General features: G+C 40.0%; 1 protein-coding gene across 5 annotated transcripts in view; it reads right to left on the bottom strand.

Annotated features, from left to right (window-relative positions):
- Positions 1-20,947, bottom strand: part of NRXN3 (neurexin 3) — a 1,034,003-nt gene that overhangs the window by 664,791 nt on the left and 348,265 nt on the right. For all 5 annotated transcript variants that reach the window (XM_064512239.1, XM_064512237.1, XM_064512238.1 and 2 more), the window contains exon 7: positions 3,782-3,985. In XM_064512239.1, the coding sequence (XP_064368309.1) occupies positions 3,782-3,985 (204 nt within the window). The remainder of the gene's footprint in view (positions 1-3,781; positions 3,986-20,947) is intronic.

Here is a 20,947-nt window from a genome sequence, read left to right on the forward strand (position 1 = left end):
CTGCTATTCCTTTCCCAACTTCCACAGCAAGCAGCCCCGCACCCACCCATGTCCACCCAAGTCTGCCATCTATGTTCCCTGTTTGGTTTGGACACTGAGTGTTGAGGAGGTGAGTGGGATATGCCAGCCCCTGCAGGCTGCTCTGTACACTCTGTTCGCAGGGCTGTTTGCTGTGCGGGCCGCAGGCTTCAGGCCTTTGAAGGGTTGAATACCATCTTTTGATTTACCATGGCTGATGGGCTATGGGAAAGCTTTACAACTCAAATACACAGAAGAAGAAAAAAGAAAAGAAAAAATAACACAGGAAAGAGCTTAATAACCACATAAATGATAATAAGTAATCAAATGGAATAGATCAAAGAAGAGAAGAAAGACACAGCTCTTAATAACAGTATTAAATAACTTATAAGAAAAGTACAACTAAACAACTCACCACTCAAAACAGTCTTTGTTTACACATATTTGTCATTGGTTAGATACTCAGGGGAATGCTCACATGTAACTAGTCAGATCTGAGCGCTCTTCAGGTCTTCAGAGTTAGCATCTGTGCCTGTCTCTCACTGGTAAGGGGATTTTGGCAGGGTCAGGTAATTAAGACTTGGTTCTCATTTGAGATATTTGGGCTATGATCAGTCTCCTTAAAGAGTTAGATGTGACTTCCAGTAAACAACTGAAAATGAATGTCTCTGTTAAGGTCATTTCTCCTCAAACTCTGTTATTTCAACAGCAAGGTAACGTCACTGTTTTGAAAGCAGGAAAGTGCTGATTTAAGGTCTTAGAATATATCTGACAACTTTATAAATCTGAAGAAAGGAGAGGTGAAGCTTGATCTAGGTTCAAACAGTTTAAACTACACTTCTGTTGAGCTTGGCATAAAAAGAGAGTTGTGACAGTTTTCCACTGATGCAGCCTGTAGTCACTTTTGGGGGAAGATTCAACCTCGTAAGACTTTCAAAAGTCTCCGGGGAAAAACCTGGGAAATTTAGGAACTTCACAGCATACACACTGCTTCAGTCCCTCTACCTACACAAAAATAGCCTTCAGTCAATACAGGGTTTGCCTCACGGATTTCACCCCTGTATTAAACCATCAACCACAGATTTCCCTTTTCAAATGTATGTAGGCAACATGTCAAGTCTTTAGCCATGTCTTTTAGATGCTAAATAGTAACAGTCAAACACTCCACATCTGGGCTAGGTGATGGCCTAACAGACCCCAGGGAATTTTAAAAGTAACCAGTGCCAATCAGGCACACAATGTTGACAGGCCCTGGGGGAAATACAGTTTGCCAACGTGACATAAGGAAAGCTGGGAAGCAGAGAGTAAATTGTAAGAAAATATAAGTATATTCAGGAGAATCTAAATGTTAAAGAATATACCACCCTCATATTTCCACGGGGTATAAGCCTTGCAGGTCGTAAACATTGAATAGGAGCACTTTCCTCAATTCTTGTTGATTTTAAAGGAAGATGAACATGTCACAATGTCAATCAAGTGGCACTTTTCTCAGAAGAAATGATAGCTTTTGATGGACCCTGGCAGTCTTCATGTTGTAGTACTTTCAATGGGAGAATACCAAAGGTAACACAAACAGCACTTACTAAAACCCTATCACATTCCTGACAGGTTGCAAAGTATTAGCTCCTTTAACAAAGAAAGAAACTAAGGTACACAAGGTAAAATGACTGGCTATGGGTTACAAAGAGGTAGTGTAGAGCTAAGCAGAATACTTCAGTTGCCTCATCACTTTCTGTATATAAACATGCCACTGCCGTTTCCAGTGATGAAGTACATTCTCTGAGAAGAAAAGGGCTAGAAATAATTGCCATGAAAGATGACAATGAAAAATAAATAAATTCTCATTGTGCCAGATTATTAGCACCAATTGTATTAGATTAGAAGAAAAAGCAGACATATACATACACACTGGAGTTTTTTGGAAGATTCTCTTTGTACATGTAAGAATGCTGATCAGCAATTCTTTTGAGCTGTCCTCCAAACAAACCCTGCAAATCTTTGAAATTTTCCTTCTCTTAAAGTTGATATAGGCAGAGAAGGGCATCATCACCCTGCTGTTTTTCTTTATTTGAAGAGTTATTATGGTAGCTAAAGTTGATATAATCCCTCCTGCCTCTAGGTCAGGATCTGTTCCTATGCTAGTGAGACACTCAATAGTGCTTTACGCTTCTCCAGGCCAGCTATGCAAAGCATACATATTCCAAACAGGAGATCTGTAACGCTACATGCCTTTTTTTTTTTTTTTTTTTTTTTAATAAAAGCAAGGGTTTCCCCAGACCCCTTGGGGATGGAGACTCTTTTTTTTTAAGAGATGGTCTTGTTTTAATGCATCTTCTTCTTTTCACTTTCATCCCAAAAGTCGATGTTAGGTCTGACTTGCACTTTCAAAGTCAAAAGGAGAATGGAAGCAATTTTTAAAAGCAGGTTAGTTTTGGATGATGTCACTACTGGACAATATATGATCTCTTTTCCTCGCTGAGCTCCACCTGAGTGCAGGTAGGATGAAGAACCTTAAAATCACCACTCAAGCTCTTTCACCTATGGTGCACCAAGACCTTGATCTACTTATCATATCTAGCTGGGACAGGAATTGAAAAACACGAAACATTACTACAGATTTGGGTGCATAATTCTTTGTTGTCCTCTACAAACAAAGCCACTATGTAGTTTGCTCCTGATATCACAGTAGCAAGGCTTTGAAGATGCTGACATTGTTAGCTTAAAAAATGTGAATGCTTGTTCGTGTGGGGCTTGGAATTTTGAAAACTGACAGAAGCTTTCACAGAGCACGCACGCATCTTCATATCAAGTACCCTAGACACTAGAAGAGGTTTAACATTTCTCATTATCACAATAGTTCTGCCCCTTTGACTCAAAATCTCTTCTTAATTATACTGCTGGATTCACATGAATTGACAAGTTGCATCAGTGTAACTGAAAAGAAAGCTTCACTTCCTGTATTTATATTCTCTAAAAAAAGGCTATTTGGCATTCAGTACAATGCTTATAGAATGGCAAAAAAAACCAAAAAACAAAAACCACAACCTCAGCAAAAATGTTCATTCTGAAAATTTTCATTGTTGTTATTTTTGTGCTCCTTTCTAATTTTTTTTCTGGGCAAGTATAACTCTAAGGAGACAGAACAAAACCTTTTTGAATGGGGTGATGCACTTTTATTATTGATGCCTTTGTTTTAATAAAGATACAATCAAAAAACCCAGATATTTTCACTAGATATAAAAAGCCCTAAAGGCTGAAACATATAGTAAAGCTACTTGTGTATTTTAGAACAAGTTGTATCAAACACTGCCAAATTCTTTAAAGGGCTTGGGATTCATAGCACTTCTGCTTACCGCTATATCCATTTGGCTTCCCTCCTGCATTTGGCTTTGACTGTTTTGAGTGATGCTGAAGAGGCCAGATGAATGAGGAATGTAACTGATCAAAAGATGGACCAGGCAGCATGTCTCACACAGAGCTCACCAATCCCAGACCAAGAAAGGAAACTTTAAAACTTAAAGACTTAAAACCCAACAACCCAACACTGTCCATAACGAAGAACTGACAGCAAATCTCCATGCAGCGATGCAGGAGAGAATTTCTCTCCACAAGAAAACATCATTATGAAGGTCTTAGCAGCTATTTTAGAAATCAATCCGATCCAATCAAACCAACAGAAATTAAACAAAAAAATATTAAAAAACCACTAAACCACAAGCCCAAACTAAGAGTGAGGGGGCAGCGGGAGTTTTTTATACGATACCTAAATTGACCATAAGTTTGACACGGCCCCCGTCCAGCTCCAGGCGCAGAGTGTCAGCAGAATCTCTTGAGGTGGTTGCCATCAACAGCCCATAGGCACGCTGGGACATGAAACGGAAGGACACGTCTTCTGCTTCTGTATGCATGACCATAGGCATGATGATCTTCATGTACATGCTGCCATCGTAACTCAGGATGGAGGCCTCTGCAACAAATCAGTAAACGATTGAAAAAAAAAGAAAAAAAATTACTCTTCTGTGTGATCTTCACTCTCAAAGAACCCTGACATGTATTGTAGAGCACTGTTTTTACTGAAGCCATATAACTCACCACAGAAAGGTAGGTACTTCAAGGGTAAAACACAGCAACTGTTTAACCTCATCCAGCAACTCTACATGACGAGTATGAGCAGGAAAAAGAAATATATGGCACAACACCACAACTGGAGGCAGCAGTATATGTGGAGGCAGAAATCCCACGAACAAGTTTGTTAGCACTGGTAATAATAAGCTGGCACAGCCTCCATCTTTTTCATCTTCCATAAAATAGGATCTCCTCCACCAGTCCAGCCTTCCCTAGCACTATCTGGAATGACTAGTTAAAATAAAGTCTACAACACTTCTACAGCTTTTAGTCTTGCCTTTGCAAACTCGGAGTTCCTATTTCTGGTACTCTAAGAGCTGCTGCTTATTTAGTGAGGAATTTCATCATATTGCTGGTACTTAAAAAAAGAGTAATAACTAGAAGCAATCATAGACTGCGACACCACTGTCCAACACAGCAATCCCTCTTAAAGCCAAACCTTGTACAACGGTTTTCATCCTGCTTTCCATTGAACACACTATCCTCAGTTAGAAGGGGGTATTTCCACTACCTGTGGAAAACTACAACACAGGTAGTAATCTCCAACCATTTATGTGCTGGCACAGGCTGCTGGGAATAAAGAACAATACCTTTTTACCTTTGGAGAACTTTATTACCCAGATGATGTAACAATTATGTGCAATAGGATCAACACAGTCAACAAACAGAAAGCTGGCATCCTCCCGTCAGAGAAAGTCTACCAGACTAACATCCAGGAAGATGTTTATGGCCTAAAAAAGACCAGTGATGGGACAACAGACACAGAAAACAAACAAAAGAGAATTAAGCCCTACACTTGTTCCATTGCTTCTGGTGTTTGAATTTTATTTAGCAAGTTCACTTAGGTCTTAGCTATTAAATACGAATTATTATGAACTTAGGACCTACAAAAATACTACAAAGAAAAGAAATTTTTTAGAAAGTCCAGAGAACCATAACTAGAAGTAGTAGAGTGAAAATGAACAAAGAAAATCTAAAGCAGGAAAGGAAAAAAATGTTTCCAAAGTGTAAGTAAGTTAGACTGTAGAATGGTTTCCAGGGTACACATTACTCAGGAACAGTGAAAAGTAGGCTGTACAAATCCTTAGAAAAAGACCATAAGGAACATTAGTTCATGTTGAACTAATACATCTACTCTGATTTTGATCCTTTGATCTTACATCAGAGCTTTGTTGGAATGAAAGGGACACTGTAAAGGACAAGCATGTATGAGTATGAAGGAGGTTTCCTAACAGCTCTTCTTGATATCAGATTTGTGCTGGTTTTGTGATTTTTTTCCTCCCTCCTTACTAGTACTAATGTTTCTGGAGCTTTGCTGACACAACTGATGGCACTGCAAGGCAAATAAAGAAACAAACCAAAATCCACGTCAAGTTTAAGTGTCATTTGAAACACAGGAAATGGCAGGAGATGGAGGCACAAAGAAGGCCATGAGGATGGAAAAGGACAAAAACAACATGGAAAGAAATTACATTTTTCTGTCTTCTCTGAGGATGTCAAAGAAAATGGAGAGTTCAACTGAGGAAAGGCACTATAAAATAAAGTACTTAACATTCTCTATGTGTTCAGGCTTTTGCCTGCAGAAACTGATATTCTTCTCTAAGAGGGTACATTTAAAGTCTTGTGATAGAACTGCAGCAAACAGTACAGCATGGCAATCATTGTTTCAGTCCGTGAATATTCTCTAAAGCATTTTTATCAGCACAATTTACAAATCTACATAGATGTAATAATGTATGAGTTAGTGTCCCTTCTCCCTTCAATCCACCCCTATGGAATGCAGAGATGTAGCGACTGCTCCACGTAACAATTTTATCACAGAACTGTGTTGAGAAGTCCAGATGTAAAAAATGACCAACCAGTCTAGCTCCTTGGGCACATGGAAGGTCTGCTCTGCAGTTCATCATACCAGTGCCTCATGCAGTTTAGCTAGTTTTCTCCAGCAGTTGGGATTCCCACTGGACACCCCACCCCCCAGGAAAGCTAACACCCCATTTAATTTAGCCATTTGCAACAACACATATTTGGAATCTGTATGGTCTCTTGATGTGCTTCAACCCATTTCCCCCTATTTTGCAGCAGAGTCACTCATGCTGACATTAGTGGCATTTATAGAAGGAAATGCAAGTTTGACAGAACCAATCCTTATCCTCCTCTCAATGCCTAAAGGCACAGGGCCAAGTATGTTCTGGAGAGGGGAGCGGCACTACCTGGGCGTCCAGACTCTCCAAGGCTTCCGTGTGGTGTACTGTGCTTTCCCAGTACTATGCTCACTTTTATTCTGGTCATAAATTGTGGGTTTTTAGCAGTGAATTAAACAATTTCATGCATTAATGTTTTCTAGGTTTCTCTATGAAAAGAATTCCCTATATATGTTTCACACTTACTCACTTACTACATTTCTTTTAGCCCTATCAAATAAGTCACCGTTATGATTTTGTACAGGACATGGGTCTCATGGAACAGTAAGTGTTTGGACAAGTATGCCTCAGAAGAAAGTGTTATAGTAAAAGGGTATATGGATATAGAGATCAGTGGATGCATGCATGCTACATAAGGGTAGTTGGACAGGAAACTGAGGAACAAGCTTACATCTATGCTGGAAAGGACTCATGGCTGGTTCTACAATGGCTTCTGATAGACATGTAGTGTGGTAATGAATATGTAAGTGAAGGGGTAAATACAGATATAAGTAGGGAACTGATACGATAACAGAGCAGATGTATTTTTGGTTACACTGGTTACATTTGATGGGGATCCCTGTGGGTGTGCTGGCTCAGCAGCCCACCGCACTACTAGCTGGCAGGCAGCACGGCTCTGGTCATGGGACATACAAACCCATTACAAATAAAAGTTCTTTCTATGAGCAGCATTAAAGTAAGATGGCTATGAGTAGTATGCCTATCCACCAGTTTCCTTAGCTGCACTCCCTACACACTGGCACGGTCTGTAGACACAAAGCTCTCTACATACAACACCCTCTCAGCCATACACACACCTTCTGGGTGCCAGCTGTCAGTGCTGCCCGGGGGACTCGCATCTTCCCTTGGCCAAGAAACTGAAAAGGAAAGAAAACTCCTTTTTCAAGTTGGGGAATGGTTTCTTCTTTTCAAAGCTTAATTCCCTTTCCTCCCACACCTGCACCCCTTACTTGCCATCCACAACTGCCAGCTGGAATCAAATGTACTGTATATAATACATACACTCAAAGGCAATAAGTATGTACGCACAAACCTCCTTGCTCTCTCTCCTCTCTCACTGCGGATTGTATTAGAAAGTGCAGTCAAGCATGAAATGGCTCTTTTGATGCCTTCAGCTCAGATGTGCCTTGCATGAGACAGTTGTGTGCCCTAGCAGTGAGGAGGGGGTTGGAGGATATCAGGACTGCAAGTGGAAGCATCTGACACACGCACCCCAGCGCTACTGCTTCCCTCTCATGCTTTAGATATTTTGGAAACCAGAGCTTTTCTGCAGACACTGGAAGACAACAAACTGAGAAAAAGATAGTAATGAGTTTCTTCCCTTTTAAAAGAACCGATTTTTGTCTTTCAGCTCCACTGATTCCATTGCCAGAGAATAACTGTCCTTAGACAAGAAATCCCAAACATTACTATCAAATTTACATGAGAGGGACCTGAAGAACACCCAGAATTGCTGAAGATGGAACAAAAATCTAGAAACTGATGGTTTTTTAATAGGGTTTCTGATTCTAAATCTGAATCCAAAAAGTCAGGAAAAAATTGCTAATTCAATCCCGAATTCAAGTATTATAAACGTGGCTCATCTTTGGAATGAGTTGCACAGTGAGATGGAGTGGAAGACACTCCAAGACGCAAAGGCAAGATCACAGGTAAAAAGATATCATAGTGAGCAGGTTCCCCATTTCCCACCTCCAAAACCCCTCATTTCTTCTTCTAGGTAATGGTTGAAGCAAATCAGTGATGAGTTTGTGCAAAGCAAAGCTTTCTCTAAGCTCTGCCCACACCATCCTGATCTGGAGATACAAAGAGGACCTGAGGGTTTTCAACGAAGTTCCACTCACCAGACCAATAGCCATTTAAACATACAATTAGTCAATAGAGACAAACCAGACAGACGAAACTGGGAGCAAACCTCCAGTTGGAAGGGATAATCAAAATTAATCTGATAATCAAGGCAGTGTTTCAGCTGACATCCAACTGTATTTCTAAACCTTACTTCAGTCTTGCTTACTGCCCTTTCTCTGGTCAGTCTGCTACCAAAAGAGAACAATGAATCTTTCCTACAATTAAGGAGATCAATGTTGAAAGTCTCCGCACAGTTGTAACAAAAGGCGAGTTTTTGTTTTCTTCTGTGCCCTATGCTGACCTGACCCTGGCCCAGTTCAGACTAGGCATGCACTTGACATCTTTTATAAATACAAAATTTCATGCCCACCTTACCATTCTTCACCATCTGGAGTATCTGGGAGCATTTTCAGTACAACCTCACTGTAGGCACAACATTCTCTCCAAGTAAGAAAATACCCTTAGTGGCAGTCACAGAAATGAAACCTACCTCCTTTTCCTGAAGGTCAGTCCCCAAAACTAGAGGAAGGCATATTACAGCTAGGTGATACATAAAGAAAACCTGCTCAGGGTTGAATGTAACCTGGCGCTGCCTAGGTGACCTCACTTGTGCTGGTAATTTCCACCTGAATACAGGCATCCATTTGATTGTCCTTGACCAACCGCAGCCATGGGACTGTCATATTTTTGATCAGCACCATAAATATAAGCAGAAGCACAGTTATCTCAGTTAAGCGCACATGCACATTCCTTATACTATTAGGGTAGCCATGATATTTGGATGTTCCACACAGACGTGCATAGGAGCAATGCATAGTATATGAGGCTTCACCCATATTTCAGAGAGCCACACAGATTCATACAGACAAAAAGATCCACAACTGCATTTATTGGTGACCCCAAAGCCAGAAGCTTCACTGCCAGTAGCTTGATGATGGGAAGAGGAAGAAACCAGGTGCTGATTCAAAACTGCCCTTACATAATGCCAGAGATCTGTGAAAATCAATGTTATTAGGAGTGATTAGCTTCCCAATCTTGTGCTCTGAAACCCTGCCAGCTCTAATTTTATATTTAGCATCCAAAGGAGCCATTCTCTACTCCTTCCCCACAAGGCTCTGCATAAACCTCCTGGGGAGGTGGCGACGGGCATATTCTTAGAATACAGATACAGAAAAATATTCAAGGCCTCTTTATGCTCTTTCTCCTGCTTTCTAACCTTTTGCTTGTATTCATCTCTATTCTTTTCCTCATTCTTTTCTTCTCCCTTTTGTTTCTTTCTGTAGTCTCTTGCTTTTTTTTTTTTTTTTTTTTTTTTGTCTTTCCCATGCTTCCTAGACTATACTAGAGCTCTGATCCTACTTGAAGTTTCCTGAAAGATGACAGCAGAAGGAAGAGGAAAAATTTCCTCCCTTCATGAAAAGTTTAGCTAACGTCACCAATGACGACAATTCAGGGGATATCAGCTATACCATGCAGCTACATTTATCACACAGTTACACCACACATACATTCAATTACATTTGTGAGAGTCAGCTATCACTACCCAGACCCACTCAGCAGAGCTTCCAGAGAAAAGTGCATCTCCAGATAAATCAATTGGAGATGCACAAGGCACCTAGCAAGGAGCAAGCATGCAAAAGGACAGACATGCTGGTTCAAAACCATGGGGAATATAGACCAAATGTTTCCAACTTCTCACAAAAAAATCAAGACATCCTTCAAGATGCTGGCCTCAAGAAAAAGTGCCAGAGCTTTGTATGCACAAACCAGACAAAACTTTCCTGTAGGTATTATACAGCACACATCTTTCCATTCCCATGCAAACATGCCAGCTTTTTTTTTTAATGTATCCATTAGCAGACACACAGCCATCAATAAAGTCTTGATTGTTAGAAAACCAAGATAATACTTTAAAAAATACACAAGTGAAAAACACAGCTTGCTCAAGGAACTTAAAAAAAGAAAGTCTCATTCCTGTGCCAAGGGGTTCCATACAGATGAGTTTCAACAAGAGAAGTCAGTCAGGCTCTTAAACTGAAGAAGGGGTTTAACATACTTGAATCAGTTGGGAACTCCCTTTTTCTTCCCCGACGTAATTTGGACTAAGCATCATCAAAGTTTGTCTCCCATGGATTTTAAGGCCTTCAGTTAGGATTGCAGAATCAGGACTGCTAGGAAAGAATGGCTGTATCTACTTGGCCTACCAAGAGCTGTGCTTAAGCTGCCTTCAAGACCAGACTTATTTGCTACTCATTCTTGCTTGTAAATGTAGTGTAATGTTTAGATAGCGCCTCTTTGTTCTGGGGGATAGAGCTAGGTGTGCCTGAGCAGGCTCGCTGCATGGCTACACTGCCATACTCAGTGGCAGTGGGGCCAACCTATGTCATCAGGTGAAAAGTAAAGACCTCCAGAGGTGCCCCTGCGTGCCCATAGGGAATACAGTGAGATACGGAGGTATCTCTGGGGACCTGACCTGACTTCCCAAATGCCACATAACAGGGGACAACGCATAAGAAGAAATGCCCATTGCAAAGCTCTTGAATTCTCTTGGTGATTTTATAATTGCAGCTGCCATGTTATAGGGCAGAGCTTTTCAAAATTTAAGAAATACTTCATTAATGGTAATAAAGTTTTTGACACAGATTCACATGTGTTGCCTAACAAAGTCCCTTTCATTTTCAGCTAACAGAATGGGACCAAATTTGATTTAGTTTAACATTACTAAAAACTTTAAAAGTAGTAGCTGACAACTTTGAACATATTATGGAAGAATAATTTCCTATTCAGCTAAAAACATAACAAATTGCCATTATCCAAAACAATCACCAGCATACACAAAAAGCCAGGTTTAATCCCATAGCTGTGATGTTCACTTCCTCAACAATTGAATGCAGGAGCTTGTAAAACATGCATGCCTTTGGTACATAGTATTTTATAAAAGAAAATTAAGAATTTTGCCTGTCTGTAAATAATGGAAATGTTGTGATTCAGAGTGTAATTACTCAGACTGAAATCTGACTAGACGCCAGAGCTGATGCTCCTATTTCTGTGAATAATGCAATGAGAACTTGAAATGTTGACAAGTGCTTAAGACCTTGTGAAATCAGTGGTACCATGCTCTGGCAGTGTTCCTCCACCAACTCAGAAGAAAAGGCAATGCTTACTAAATGCACTACAACACATTTTGCAGTAAATTGGATTTTCCTTGGATGTCTCCCATCCAAGTGCCATTGGACCTGACCCTACTTAGCCTGCCAAACAGGAAAGATTAACTAGAAGGGATGTAAATGTAATTCATTAGCACTTAAAAGGACAATAATAGAGAACACAAAACAATATTTAAATATCTACCTAAAGTGGGTCCGTAATATTATAAATAAGGTCAGGTTTTATTAGTCAAGCAAAATGCACTACAGATAGTATCACATATTGGCAACTGATAGGATTATTGTACCAGTAAGAACAACGCTATTCTGCTTTAAAGATTTCAGCCTGCCAAGATGCCAACAGCATTGTCATTATTTGTTAAGCACCGAAATCAACTCATGAAGACATGATAAAGCACTTGCTAAAATCTTAAACATATACAACCACAGAAATGTAAGGAACCTCGACTAATAATCTATTCCACTCCCTGCACTAGTTGACAGCGAAGCTTTATAAAATTGTTCCAGTGAGTCCATGGAGCCATATTGCTTCTTTATTTTTCTATCTAAAAACTGATGAGAGGGGTTGAGCAGTAGTCTACAAGACATTCTGAAATTTAACAGTAGCCCATTGGTTCAAAAAGTTTGCAAACCACAACTCCTGACCATTTCTAGTCAGCCACAAACAACCTATTCTTAAAACATTCTAGAGAGGAAGCACTCACAAACTCTCTAGCTTTTGCTGATGCTTCACTACCTCACAGTTCAAAGTATTTTCCTAAATCAGTCCTAATTTTTCTTTGCCTCAAATTAAGATGATGGCTTCTTTCCCTACTACCAATGGATATACATATCTTCTTCACAAAAAGACCTTTATATACTGAAGCTCTGCATACCATTATTCCAGCTCCCTTACTCTGTTCTAGATTAAACAAACCCTATTCTTTCAACTTCTTCTAGCTTTTATTTTCTAAAACTCTCGGCTTTTCTGTTGCTCTCCTTTGGCTTCTCTTTGATTAGTATACTACTTTCTTAAATTCAAATCCCAAAATTTGAATAGTGTATGCCAGTTAAGACCAAACGAGCACTAAAAGTAGAATAATTACATGAGACTCCCTTATCAGTACAATATGTACAAAATATTTCCAAATGAGCAGCAAACGAGAGAGATAATGAAGCTTCAAGGCATTCATCGCATTTTCAGGGATGCAAGAATACTGTTGGGGCAGTAGTAATAATTCTTATTTATAAGTCCAGTGTTATAGACAAAAATTTCTAGCAGATGTTTACGTAGACCATCTGGATGAATATTTTTCATCAAATATATCTTCTCAAAATGTTGCAAACTGTATTGCATCACATTATTTAAAACATTTCATCACTTTTAACATACACTTAAGCTTGAAAATAGCCTGAAAATGCTGGTTGGGTCATATAAAAAAATAAATTCCTGAAGAACAGCTGATGTGCAAACTACACCTATTTATCTATTTAGAAAATCAGAACAGAATAAATACCTTATGCACCCTTTGCTGTTCAATACCATTGTCCCCTCCCTTATTACAGTACCCTACATATTTCCCATCTCTTATTTTCTTATGCTGTTTTTCAAAACACAAGCAGAAACACGAAATCACTGCAGGAAAAACTACTGTCTATGTATCCACATAATAGAAGACTTGCAAATGTCTAGGCAAAAAGCCAAACCAGTAGTCCCAAGCAACACATCTACACAAAGGTGAAGGGTTCAGTGTAAGTACAGTACAGTCCTTTCTCAAAGGAAAAATAAATAGTTTAATACATAAAATTAGGAAATTGAAGTAATTTTGTTTTTGAACAGAAACAATTCTGAATTTTTTTCAGAACAAGACAAAAATTTATATCTGATTCCAAAATAAACACCTTGCTCCTCTATTTCAATACTAAAATTAGGTTGGCTAACACAAACACCCTGTAAGATACTTCTGAGAGTTTTCAGCTCAAAGTGGAAGAAATCTGAAGGAACAAGTTAAAACTGTCAACCTTCCACCATTGTAGGTGGGAAGGTGTAACTCTCTTGCAATTTCTGAACATCTGCAACAAAAACTGCAATCAACCCCTTCTAAATTTTAAATTGGCCCAAAGAAGGCATATTAGGATCCAGAAGCACAAATCTCCCTCTATTTATAAACCTCACAAGACTTTGCACTGTGAATTCTAGCTTTTGTTCAACTTCTATGATGAAGTGACCTCCCAAGTTCATTCTTCTCCCGGAAAAGAATGTATTGGTTTTGATCAGCATCTGTCTTAGTACATGCTTCCCCACCCAACAAAAGAGGATAAGCTAATTAAAGGGGGTGGGGGGAGAACAAAAAAGCCCTTAATCCACAATGAAAGGTAAATGTTATCTGATAAACTTAGCATCTCCCTCCTCCAGGCTGTAATCATAAGGAACTAGGCTGGAGAGGAGCTATTAAGAGCACTGAGCAGCACAGTGGAAATATTTGCAGACAGAGGAAATTGTAGCTTGCAAATGTTATTGCTAGCCCTTGCGGGTGAAGAGTGAGGCAGTATTGCCATAGTGAAGCTTGGCAGAGACGCAGGGGAACCAAGAAGGAGCACACAGGCTCTTCAAGCCCACTTCAAATGTCACTCTAACATTTACAGAGCTGTGTGCAACTGTTTGGGAAGAAATCTCTGAGAAGAGGGCTAAAGACAGAAGAGTTGCTCGAAGCCAAAGAGTGTAATGGGGAAGGCATGGAGAAATCTGCTGCTAAAATGATAGTGATTAGAAAATAATTTGACTTCTTTTTAGTTTGAACAATTCCGAGTTCTCTTCATGGCATGGTGAAGCTCCATGAAGTATCTGATCAGTATTTGTCTTTTCAGTGGCATTCACCAAGAAGGGGGGGTTATAGAGCAGATGGAGTCAGGCTTGTCTGAGAGGTGTACAGTGAGAAAAAGAGGCAGTAGACACAAGTTGCAGCATGGGAAACTCCATCAAGTTATGAAGAAAAACCTCACACAATGAGGGCAGTCAAACACTGGAACAGGCTGTCCAGAGAGGCTGTGGAAACTCCATCCTTAGAAATTTTCAGAACTCAACTGAACAAAGCCCTGAGCAACCTAATTTACTTTTAAAGTTAGCACTGCTTTTAGCAGGCAGCTAGAATAGAAGCAGTTGGAAATGCCCTGTAACAAGAGCCATAATGCACTGCTGTCATTAGGTATCTCCCCATTTCAGATACATCACCTCACACCTGCAAGTTGCTACTTACGTGAGAAGGAAAAGATTTACTAGCGAGTTATCACAGTAATGGCAACATTGCTTAGAGCACGTTGTCATCACTGAAGAAACAGGTTCAAATCCTAGCTGTCCTACAGACATTGTATGTCCTTGGGCAAATGTTTTACCCCCTCTGACTCATCTCATAACAATTACAATTAGAAACCAAACATACTGAGATTATGACAATGACCAATCACATCCGACCCTGGTTTGCTTTTGGTCCTTTCTCCTGCCAGCTGGTATGCTCTCACTGAACTGGTATGTCACACAGCTGCCAACATCTCCCAGGGGCTGCTGACTCTCAAGGGAAAATAAAAGGCTACGTTTTTCCTGTGGTGGTTCTTAGAGTGGCTGTCAGCAGTAAAATTTGCATTACTTCTCCAGATTTCCAAGAGATGAGGACTCTCCTACAAAAACCATGGATCTTGGAAAGCTACCAAAGATGTGGTATGTCCAGCCTACCATCTTTGAAAAGGGAGGCTGTAGCGTGAACTTTATTCATAGCCTTGTGTGAGCGCTGACAATCTCTCCTTAGGGTTGGTTTCTGAATACGGGAAAGAAAAACAGTAACCCATATTGCCATCTGACTTGGTTTATGGAAGGTGCCCAGCATGGACCAGGCAATCCTCAGTTTCCTCCTCTTCCTTCTTCTCGTCTGACAGCCCCAAAGCCTTGAACTTCGAAAAGTCCTGGAAGGAGTGCGTTAGCAGGATATGGAGCAGAGGGAAAATATGGGTTTACAAACTGTAGACTAAACTTGTCCCAAAAAATCACCTGTATACCATGATGATTTTTAGAAAGCAACAATTCTTCAACCCAGCAAATCTCTGACTCAGGAGGGACCAGAAGTGAGAGTTCAGAAACTGTCTGTCATACTGAAAATAAGTAGGCAGGGTATCTAATTAAAACAAATGAAGGCAAAAAGCTCCTCAGAAACTGGAATGCCACAATACTCAAAAAGGCTGGCAAATAGGTCATCTTTGGGGGAAGTGTGATAAAACAGAGCAGGTAGCAATTAAGGGGGTAATGACAGCATACATGCTGTGGAAAAATGCAGGATAACATTTAATTTGGTGTTTCAGAGTACACCTTCCAAACTTAAAATACAAGATAAACTAAGTAGTGTTTATAACACCAGGACGTGGGGGGAGGCTCCTTCAGATCTCTTTCTTCTATTACAGAGCTGCTGCTTTCCTTAAAAGCATTTACAAAACCACTGATCCCAGGGTGGTGCCTGTCTGATAGCAACAGTAGGTGCAGCACAGACAGCAGTGCAGAAATGACAACACTGATTTCCAGGGGTCTGACAGGCTCTGTGCATTCCCAGTTCTAATGAAGTCATCATGGCCAGCGCTGCTCAGCCAGCTAATTACAACCACTGACCAATAATTGTAACTACAATAAAGAGGAAAATAGAAGCAGAAACTAGTAATTGGCATGGAGTGGTAGTTACATTGCCAAGATCACAAGGATTGAAGCAAAAGACACAGGTTCAAGCTTATAAACTTCACCAGCAGATAAAACAGATTAAGTCCTTTTTTCAAGTAAGCAATAGGCGCTGCCTTTCAAAAACAATCCTGCAGACTGAATTCCATTATGACTCTGGTACCTGTAAACAAATATTTCCATCATAAAGAATTTTATATTAAAAAAGAAAGAAAAAAAAGAATTGGCATATGCATGTATGGGGCTTCTGTATTAGCAATAACCCAAATTACCCAGAATTTCCTTGTCTGGACAATTAAAGGAATGCCCATGAGCCATCCCTAACTCCAAATATGACCAACTGCAGTTCTCACTTACAAAATCAGTAGCTCTTGCAAGGGAGAGAGTTAGCAATTCATAGTCCAAAACACTGGTTACAAACATTATGCAGATTCCTGTATTTATTAAGCTTATCACAAGCCTATATCAAATGCCAAAGGCTGTGGTACAGGATCTTCTAATTGTATAGACTAGCACTCAGTGGATGGGTTTACATACAACAGCAGCCAGCCCAAACCCTCCATCCAAAATTCAAAGATTTATCCTTAGGGGGAAGAGAGTTGCATTAAGCTGCTTCCTCTCTGAGCTCCAAGAGCCTCCAAGGATCTTAAAGGGGATTGTAAAAGATAATAAATGCTACTTCCTGGATAATACGTGAAGGTTTAATCAATGTTTGCAAATTCTTAGAGCTACTCCAGTCAAAAGAACAGTAGATGTATAAATTATGACAGTAGCTGTGTCCCTAAAACTTTCATATTCACCACAATATGCCCACCACAGTACTGCCCATCTAATTCACTCTGAAGTTCACAACAGTGGTCAGAACACAACAGATTGTCATGTTCCAAAAACACTGACTCAATGCTGCAGCTTAATAAAGCTGGATCTTCCTTAGCTGTTACTATCAGTAGATTACTGAGATACTTCCTGAGGCCTGATTATATCCTGACTCAAAACAAGACCAAATCTTGAAATGACCAGGTATCTTAGTCTGAAACATAGTCAAACCAAGGAATCACAGGGTACAGCTGTTCCTAGAAGATTTTCAAATCACCTTCTACAGTACCTTTCTACTTGCTGAAATACTTGGATCTCCTCGCTCTGAAATGAAACTGCAAAGCAGTCACATGGTCATCCCATATCAAGACACTTGCATTCACTTATAGACAAGATGTGAGAATGTATCCACATCCTATTTTGTTCTGTTTAAACCAGACATAATGGAAAACTTAAGTTAGGAGAGTATTGACAGTGAAGAACCTGCTATTTATCCTGTCTAAAGCACTTCTGTCCACTGTAATAAAGTCCAAAGGGATATATACACTCCAGATTGCTAGCAGCTAGCCAGATGTGATGTATTTTGTAACAACACTTCTGACCCATTACATCAAATTATGCCAAATTAAATGCAGCCCATCAGGGGAAAGAGTTGCCATAGACCTGTGATTTGACTCAAACAGAAAATTCAGCATCGGCTTATCAGTAACTGCACCCCTTGAACGACACCACTTTAATACAAATTCTTCACTAGATGCTAGGCAGTGTACCTGCAGAATTAACTACCTGGGCAAAGGAATTTAAAAATGGCTGGGCAGGTAATAAAAAGCTTCCATTCATCATGGTGTTCTAAGGTTCTTCAGATTCTTGAACCTCTTCACATGCTAAGCCTAAAATTCAGGCAGACTAATTGGAAGAAAGGTTGTTTCCCTCACCCATGAGTGTCTATGCAGCCCTCTTAATGTTCAGAACAGCAGTAAGGACAATATGAGCAATATGACTAGCCCAAAGGAAGTGTGATGAATTCAAGCATCAGCCACTCATTCCTAAAGACCAGAGTTCAAATATATCTTAGACAAAGCAAAGCAGGAGTTTCGTAGGCTCAAACTAAGGAGAGTTTTTTCACATCCTAAGATAACTGTTTAGAATGATCTGCAAGGTTGTCTGTGCTCAGAAGTCGCTAACAGGGGGAGGAGGAAAGGCACCTATCACAAGTATGACATGTTTGCAAAGTTGAGTGCAGTCAGGAGGTTTAAGCTCTAAAAATAGATTCTAAATTCTAGTAAGAATTCATTTTTTTGATAAAAAAATGGTCAGCAGCTGCTGACTTGTGTGTAGTGAAAAGAAGTGTTTGCTTTCACCTAAAAGGTCTCCCAGGCTCTTTTAAGTGCAGGAGAGAACTAGGACAGTAAATTGCAAAAACTATCCCATTTAGCTCAGTGGGATCCCAGGTAAGGTCAGGACAGTCAATAACTATTTACTGGAAGGAATGAAGAGGATACAACCAAAAGGTAGCAGATCCATAAAGATATTTAGATGCACAATTCTCTTACAGCAATTAGCTCTTGTTGATATGAATATGAGATAGGTACCTAATAAGAGTTAATTCTGTAACAAGCGAGAAGGGAATGAATCAGAGCAAAGAGAACATACAAAGACAAAAACCAATATAAGTTTGGGGGATGGACAGACATTCAAAGGTATGTCTGGAGCACTGGAGGGGAACAGAAATGCTTTTTACCTGTATTTGGCCAAACCTCTAATGAGTATCAGAGAAAGTGAGATTATTAGAACAGAGCCCAATACAATTTAACAAAGCATGGCAAAAGCAGATGGGAGCGTGGCTATCAGATTAACTTTGTATAAAGGCTGTGGCAAATCCATCATCAGGTTTTCCAGGGTCTGTAGTAGCTTGACTAGAACTGGCCTTACCAGCAAATTGTGTTTACTTCAGAGATGAAAATTTTCTCTTCCCTCATTATAAAACCCTGAAAAAGAGAGGGTAAAATATAAAGGAGTGTGGGGAGAGAGATTTTGACATTTTCCACTCTCTTAAACAGATATTTCTCTATAGTGAAAAAGCCATTAATCATTACCAATAAAAACTGAAAAAAAGGAATTACAACATCTGAAGGCTGAAAGTGATCTGGCAGTTGAGTGGCTTTATTTTCCTTGTTTCACTTTTTCAGCGACATGCTGCTCCAGTGACATCTGCCCCTTCTTTAAGGCAGTCTTTCACAGTCTACACACTTACTGTTTCTGCACTTGTAGGAAAGTAATGGGAAGGCACAGCTGCAGCTCTAGAAATGCAGCCAGCTGTGTTGGTGAGCAGGGTTCAGGTGTTGCTCAAGCAGGGGCAGATATGAGCAGCCTAACTTAAGTGCCTCTCAAGTCTGTCCACATATCAAAGGAAGCCACTCTTGCCTGCAGGTCTGTGAGAACAACCAAACACAAGCGGCAAAGAGCAGTGAAAGCTCTGTGATAAGGACAGAAAGGGCAGTGGGGGAAGGCCACAGCTAACATTTGAGGCTGAAACACACTGTTGGAACTGCAGGTGAAGCTGGTATTGAGCCTCGTATCCCAGATGGCCTCAGATAGCCCCTGATTTGGAAAAGACTCATGACCCCACCCAGAAGTCTTCCCAAAGGAGCTGTAAAGCTAAATGAAAGCCAACATAAGGAAACAGAAGAGCTTATATTCCCAAAGTTTTTACAACCTAGAGGACCCTATACAATTTCAGAAATTACTTAGACAAAAATTACTTCACCACTGGAGGAACTATTTGAGTCTGAATGTAACAGCTGCCTATTGGGATAGCTTCAGTTTGAAATCAAGTACATTGCAAAAAATGAGTTAAAAACAGCTGTATTTGTTCCACCTGTCAGAGTAACCCTTCTTACTGTCTGTTTCATCAGAATAAAGTATTCCTTTTTTCCCTTGTTCCTTCACATTTTTAGTTCTCCTGTTACTGTGCGAAAGACCTGTACAAAGAATAGCAAAACTGGCCAGCTACCTGCAACAAGACAAAAAACAAAACTTGTCAGAAAATTCCTACCTGTAAAACAGAAATCGAATGTCATGATATTTTCCAAATCTCTTTTCCTTCCAACTTCCATCCAACTTCAGAAAACAACAAAACAGAGTATGCACACAGTGCTGCCAAACACACAATAACATTATTTTAGATGAGAGTTAAGGGGCTGACTTTGCCATAACAGCAAATATCTCATGCAGGAATGACATTCTGTGTGATATTAAAACAACAAGGGTTACACCTAGTCTCATTATACCTTTTCTCCTTGGAAACACATGGGAACACCTGCAGCCACTTGGTCTTCCAGCACTCATCATTTCCTCTTTGTACTATGTAAATGCTCATCCTGTGTCAACTAGAATAAATACCACCTCCACAAAGGGAGGAATACAACAAAAAAACATAACCAAAGAGGGGCAAAGCTCTCAATTCACCCAAACAGCAAGCTAAGCTCAGAGCAACTAGGAATATGATGGCTGGAGGATTTACTGACCAGTATCAGTAGCCAGGCAAAGTGAAATCTATGCTCTACACCAGGCAGGTACCATTTCACTACGAAAATCCTACAAAATGCAAACCTTTTTTCTACAACGTCTTAGCCATTCTGGCTCAGCTTTGCCTTAGAAATACTATACTTTGAGAAGAACAGCCACTTTGGATGCTTACTCAGCCCTTAGCTTCTCCGATGCAATGGGACAACCGATGCTGGGCAAGAGGCAATCTCTCACTTCTAAGCCCTGAATTTACAAAAAGATCTGCCTTTTTTTTCCATCGAGAGTTTTGCAATAGACTGCTTAAAGCATCAGTCCAAACATTCACAGGATGCAGTTACTTTTTTTATTCCAAAACATGGAAATTGCAGTTTCCTTTTAACTCGTTTTTGCCTATTTTTAAAACAAAGTCTTTATCATATGATCTTTGAAATAGCACCCCAGGACTGTATCTACTGCAAATCCTAACTTTCCTCAGCCCTACCAGAAGAAAGTTCAATTTAGTTTGTTTGTAGGTTCTAGTCCTCCACTCTAGTCCTGGCTCAGAAAACCCATTC

The sequence above is a fragment of the Dromaius novaehollandiae genome, chromosome 5 (genome assembly GCF_036370855.1).
Source record: "Dromaius novaehollandiae isolate bDroNov1 chromosome 5, bDroNov1.hap1, whole genome shotgun sequence".
Taxonomy (NCBI): domain Eukaryota; kingdom Metazoa; phylum Chordata; class Aves; order Casuariiformes; family Dromaiidae; genus Dromaius; species Dromaius novaehollandiae.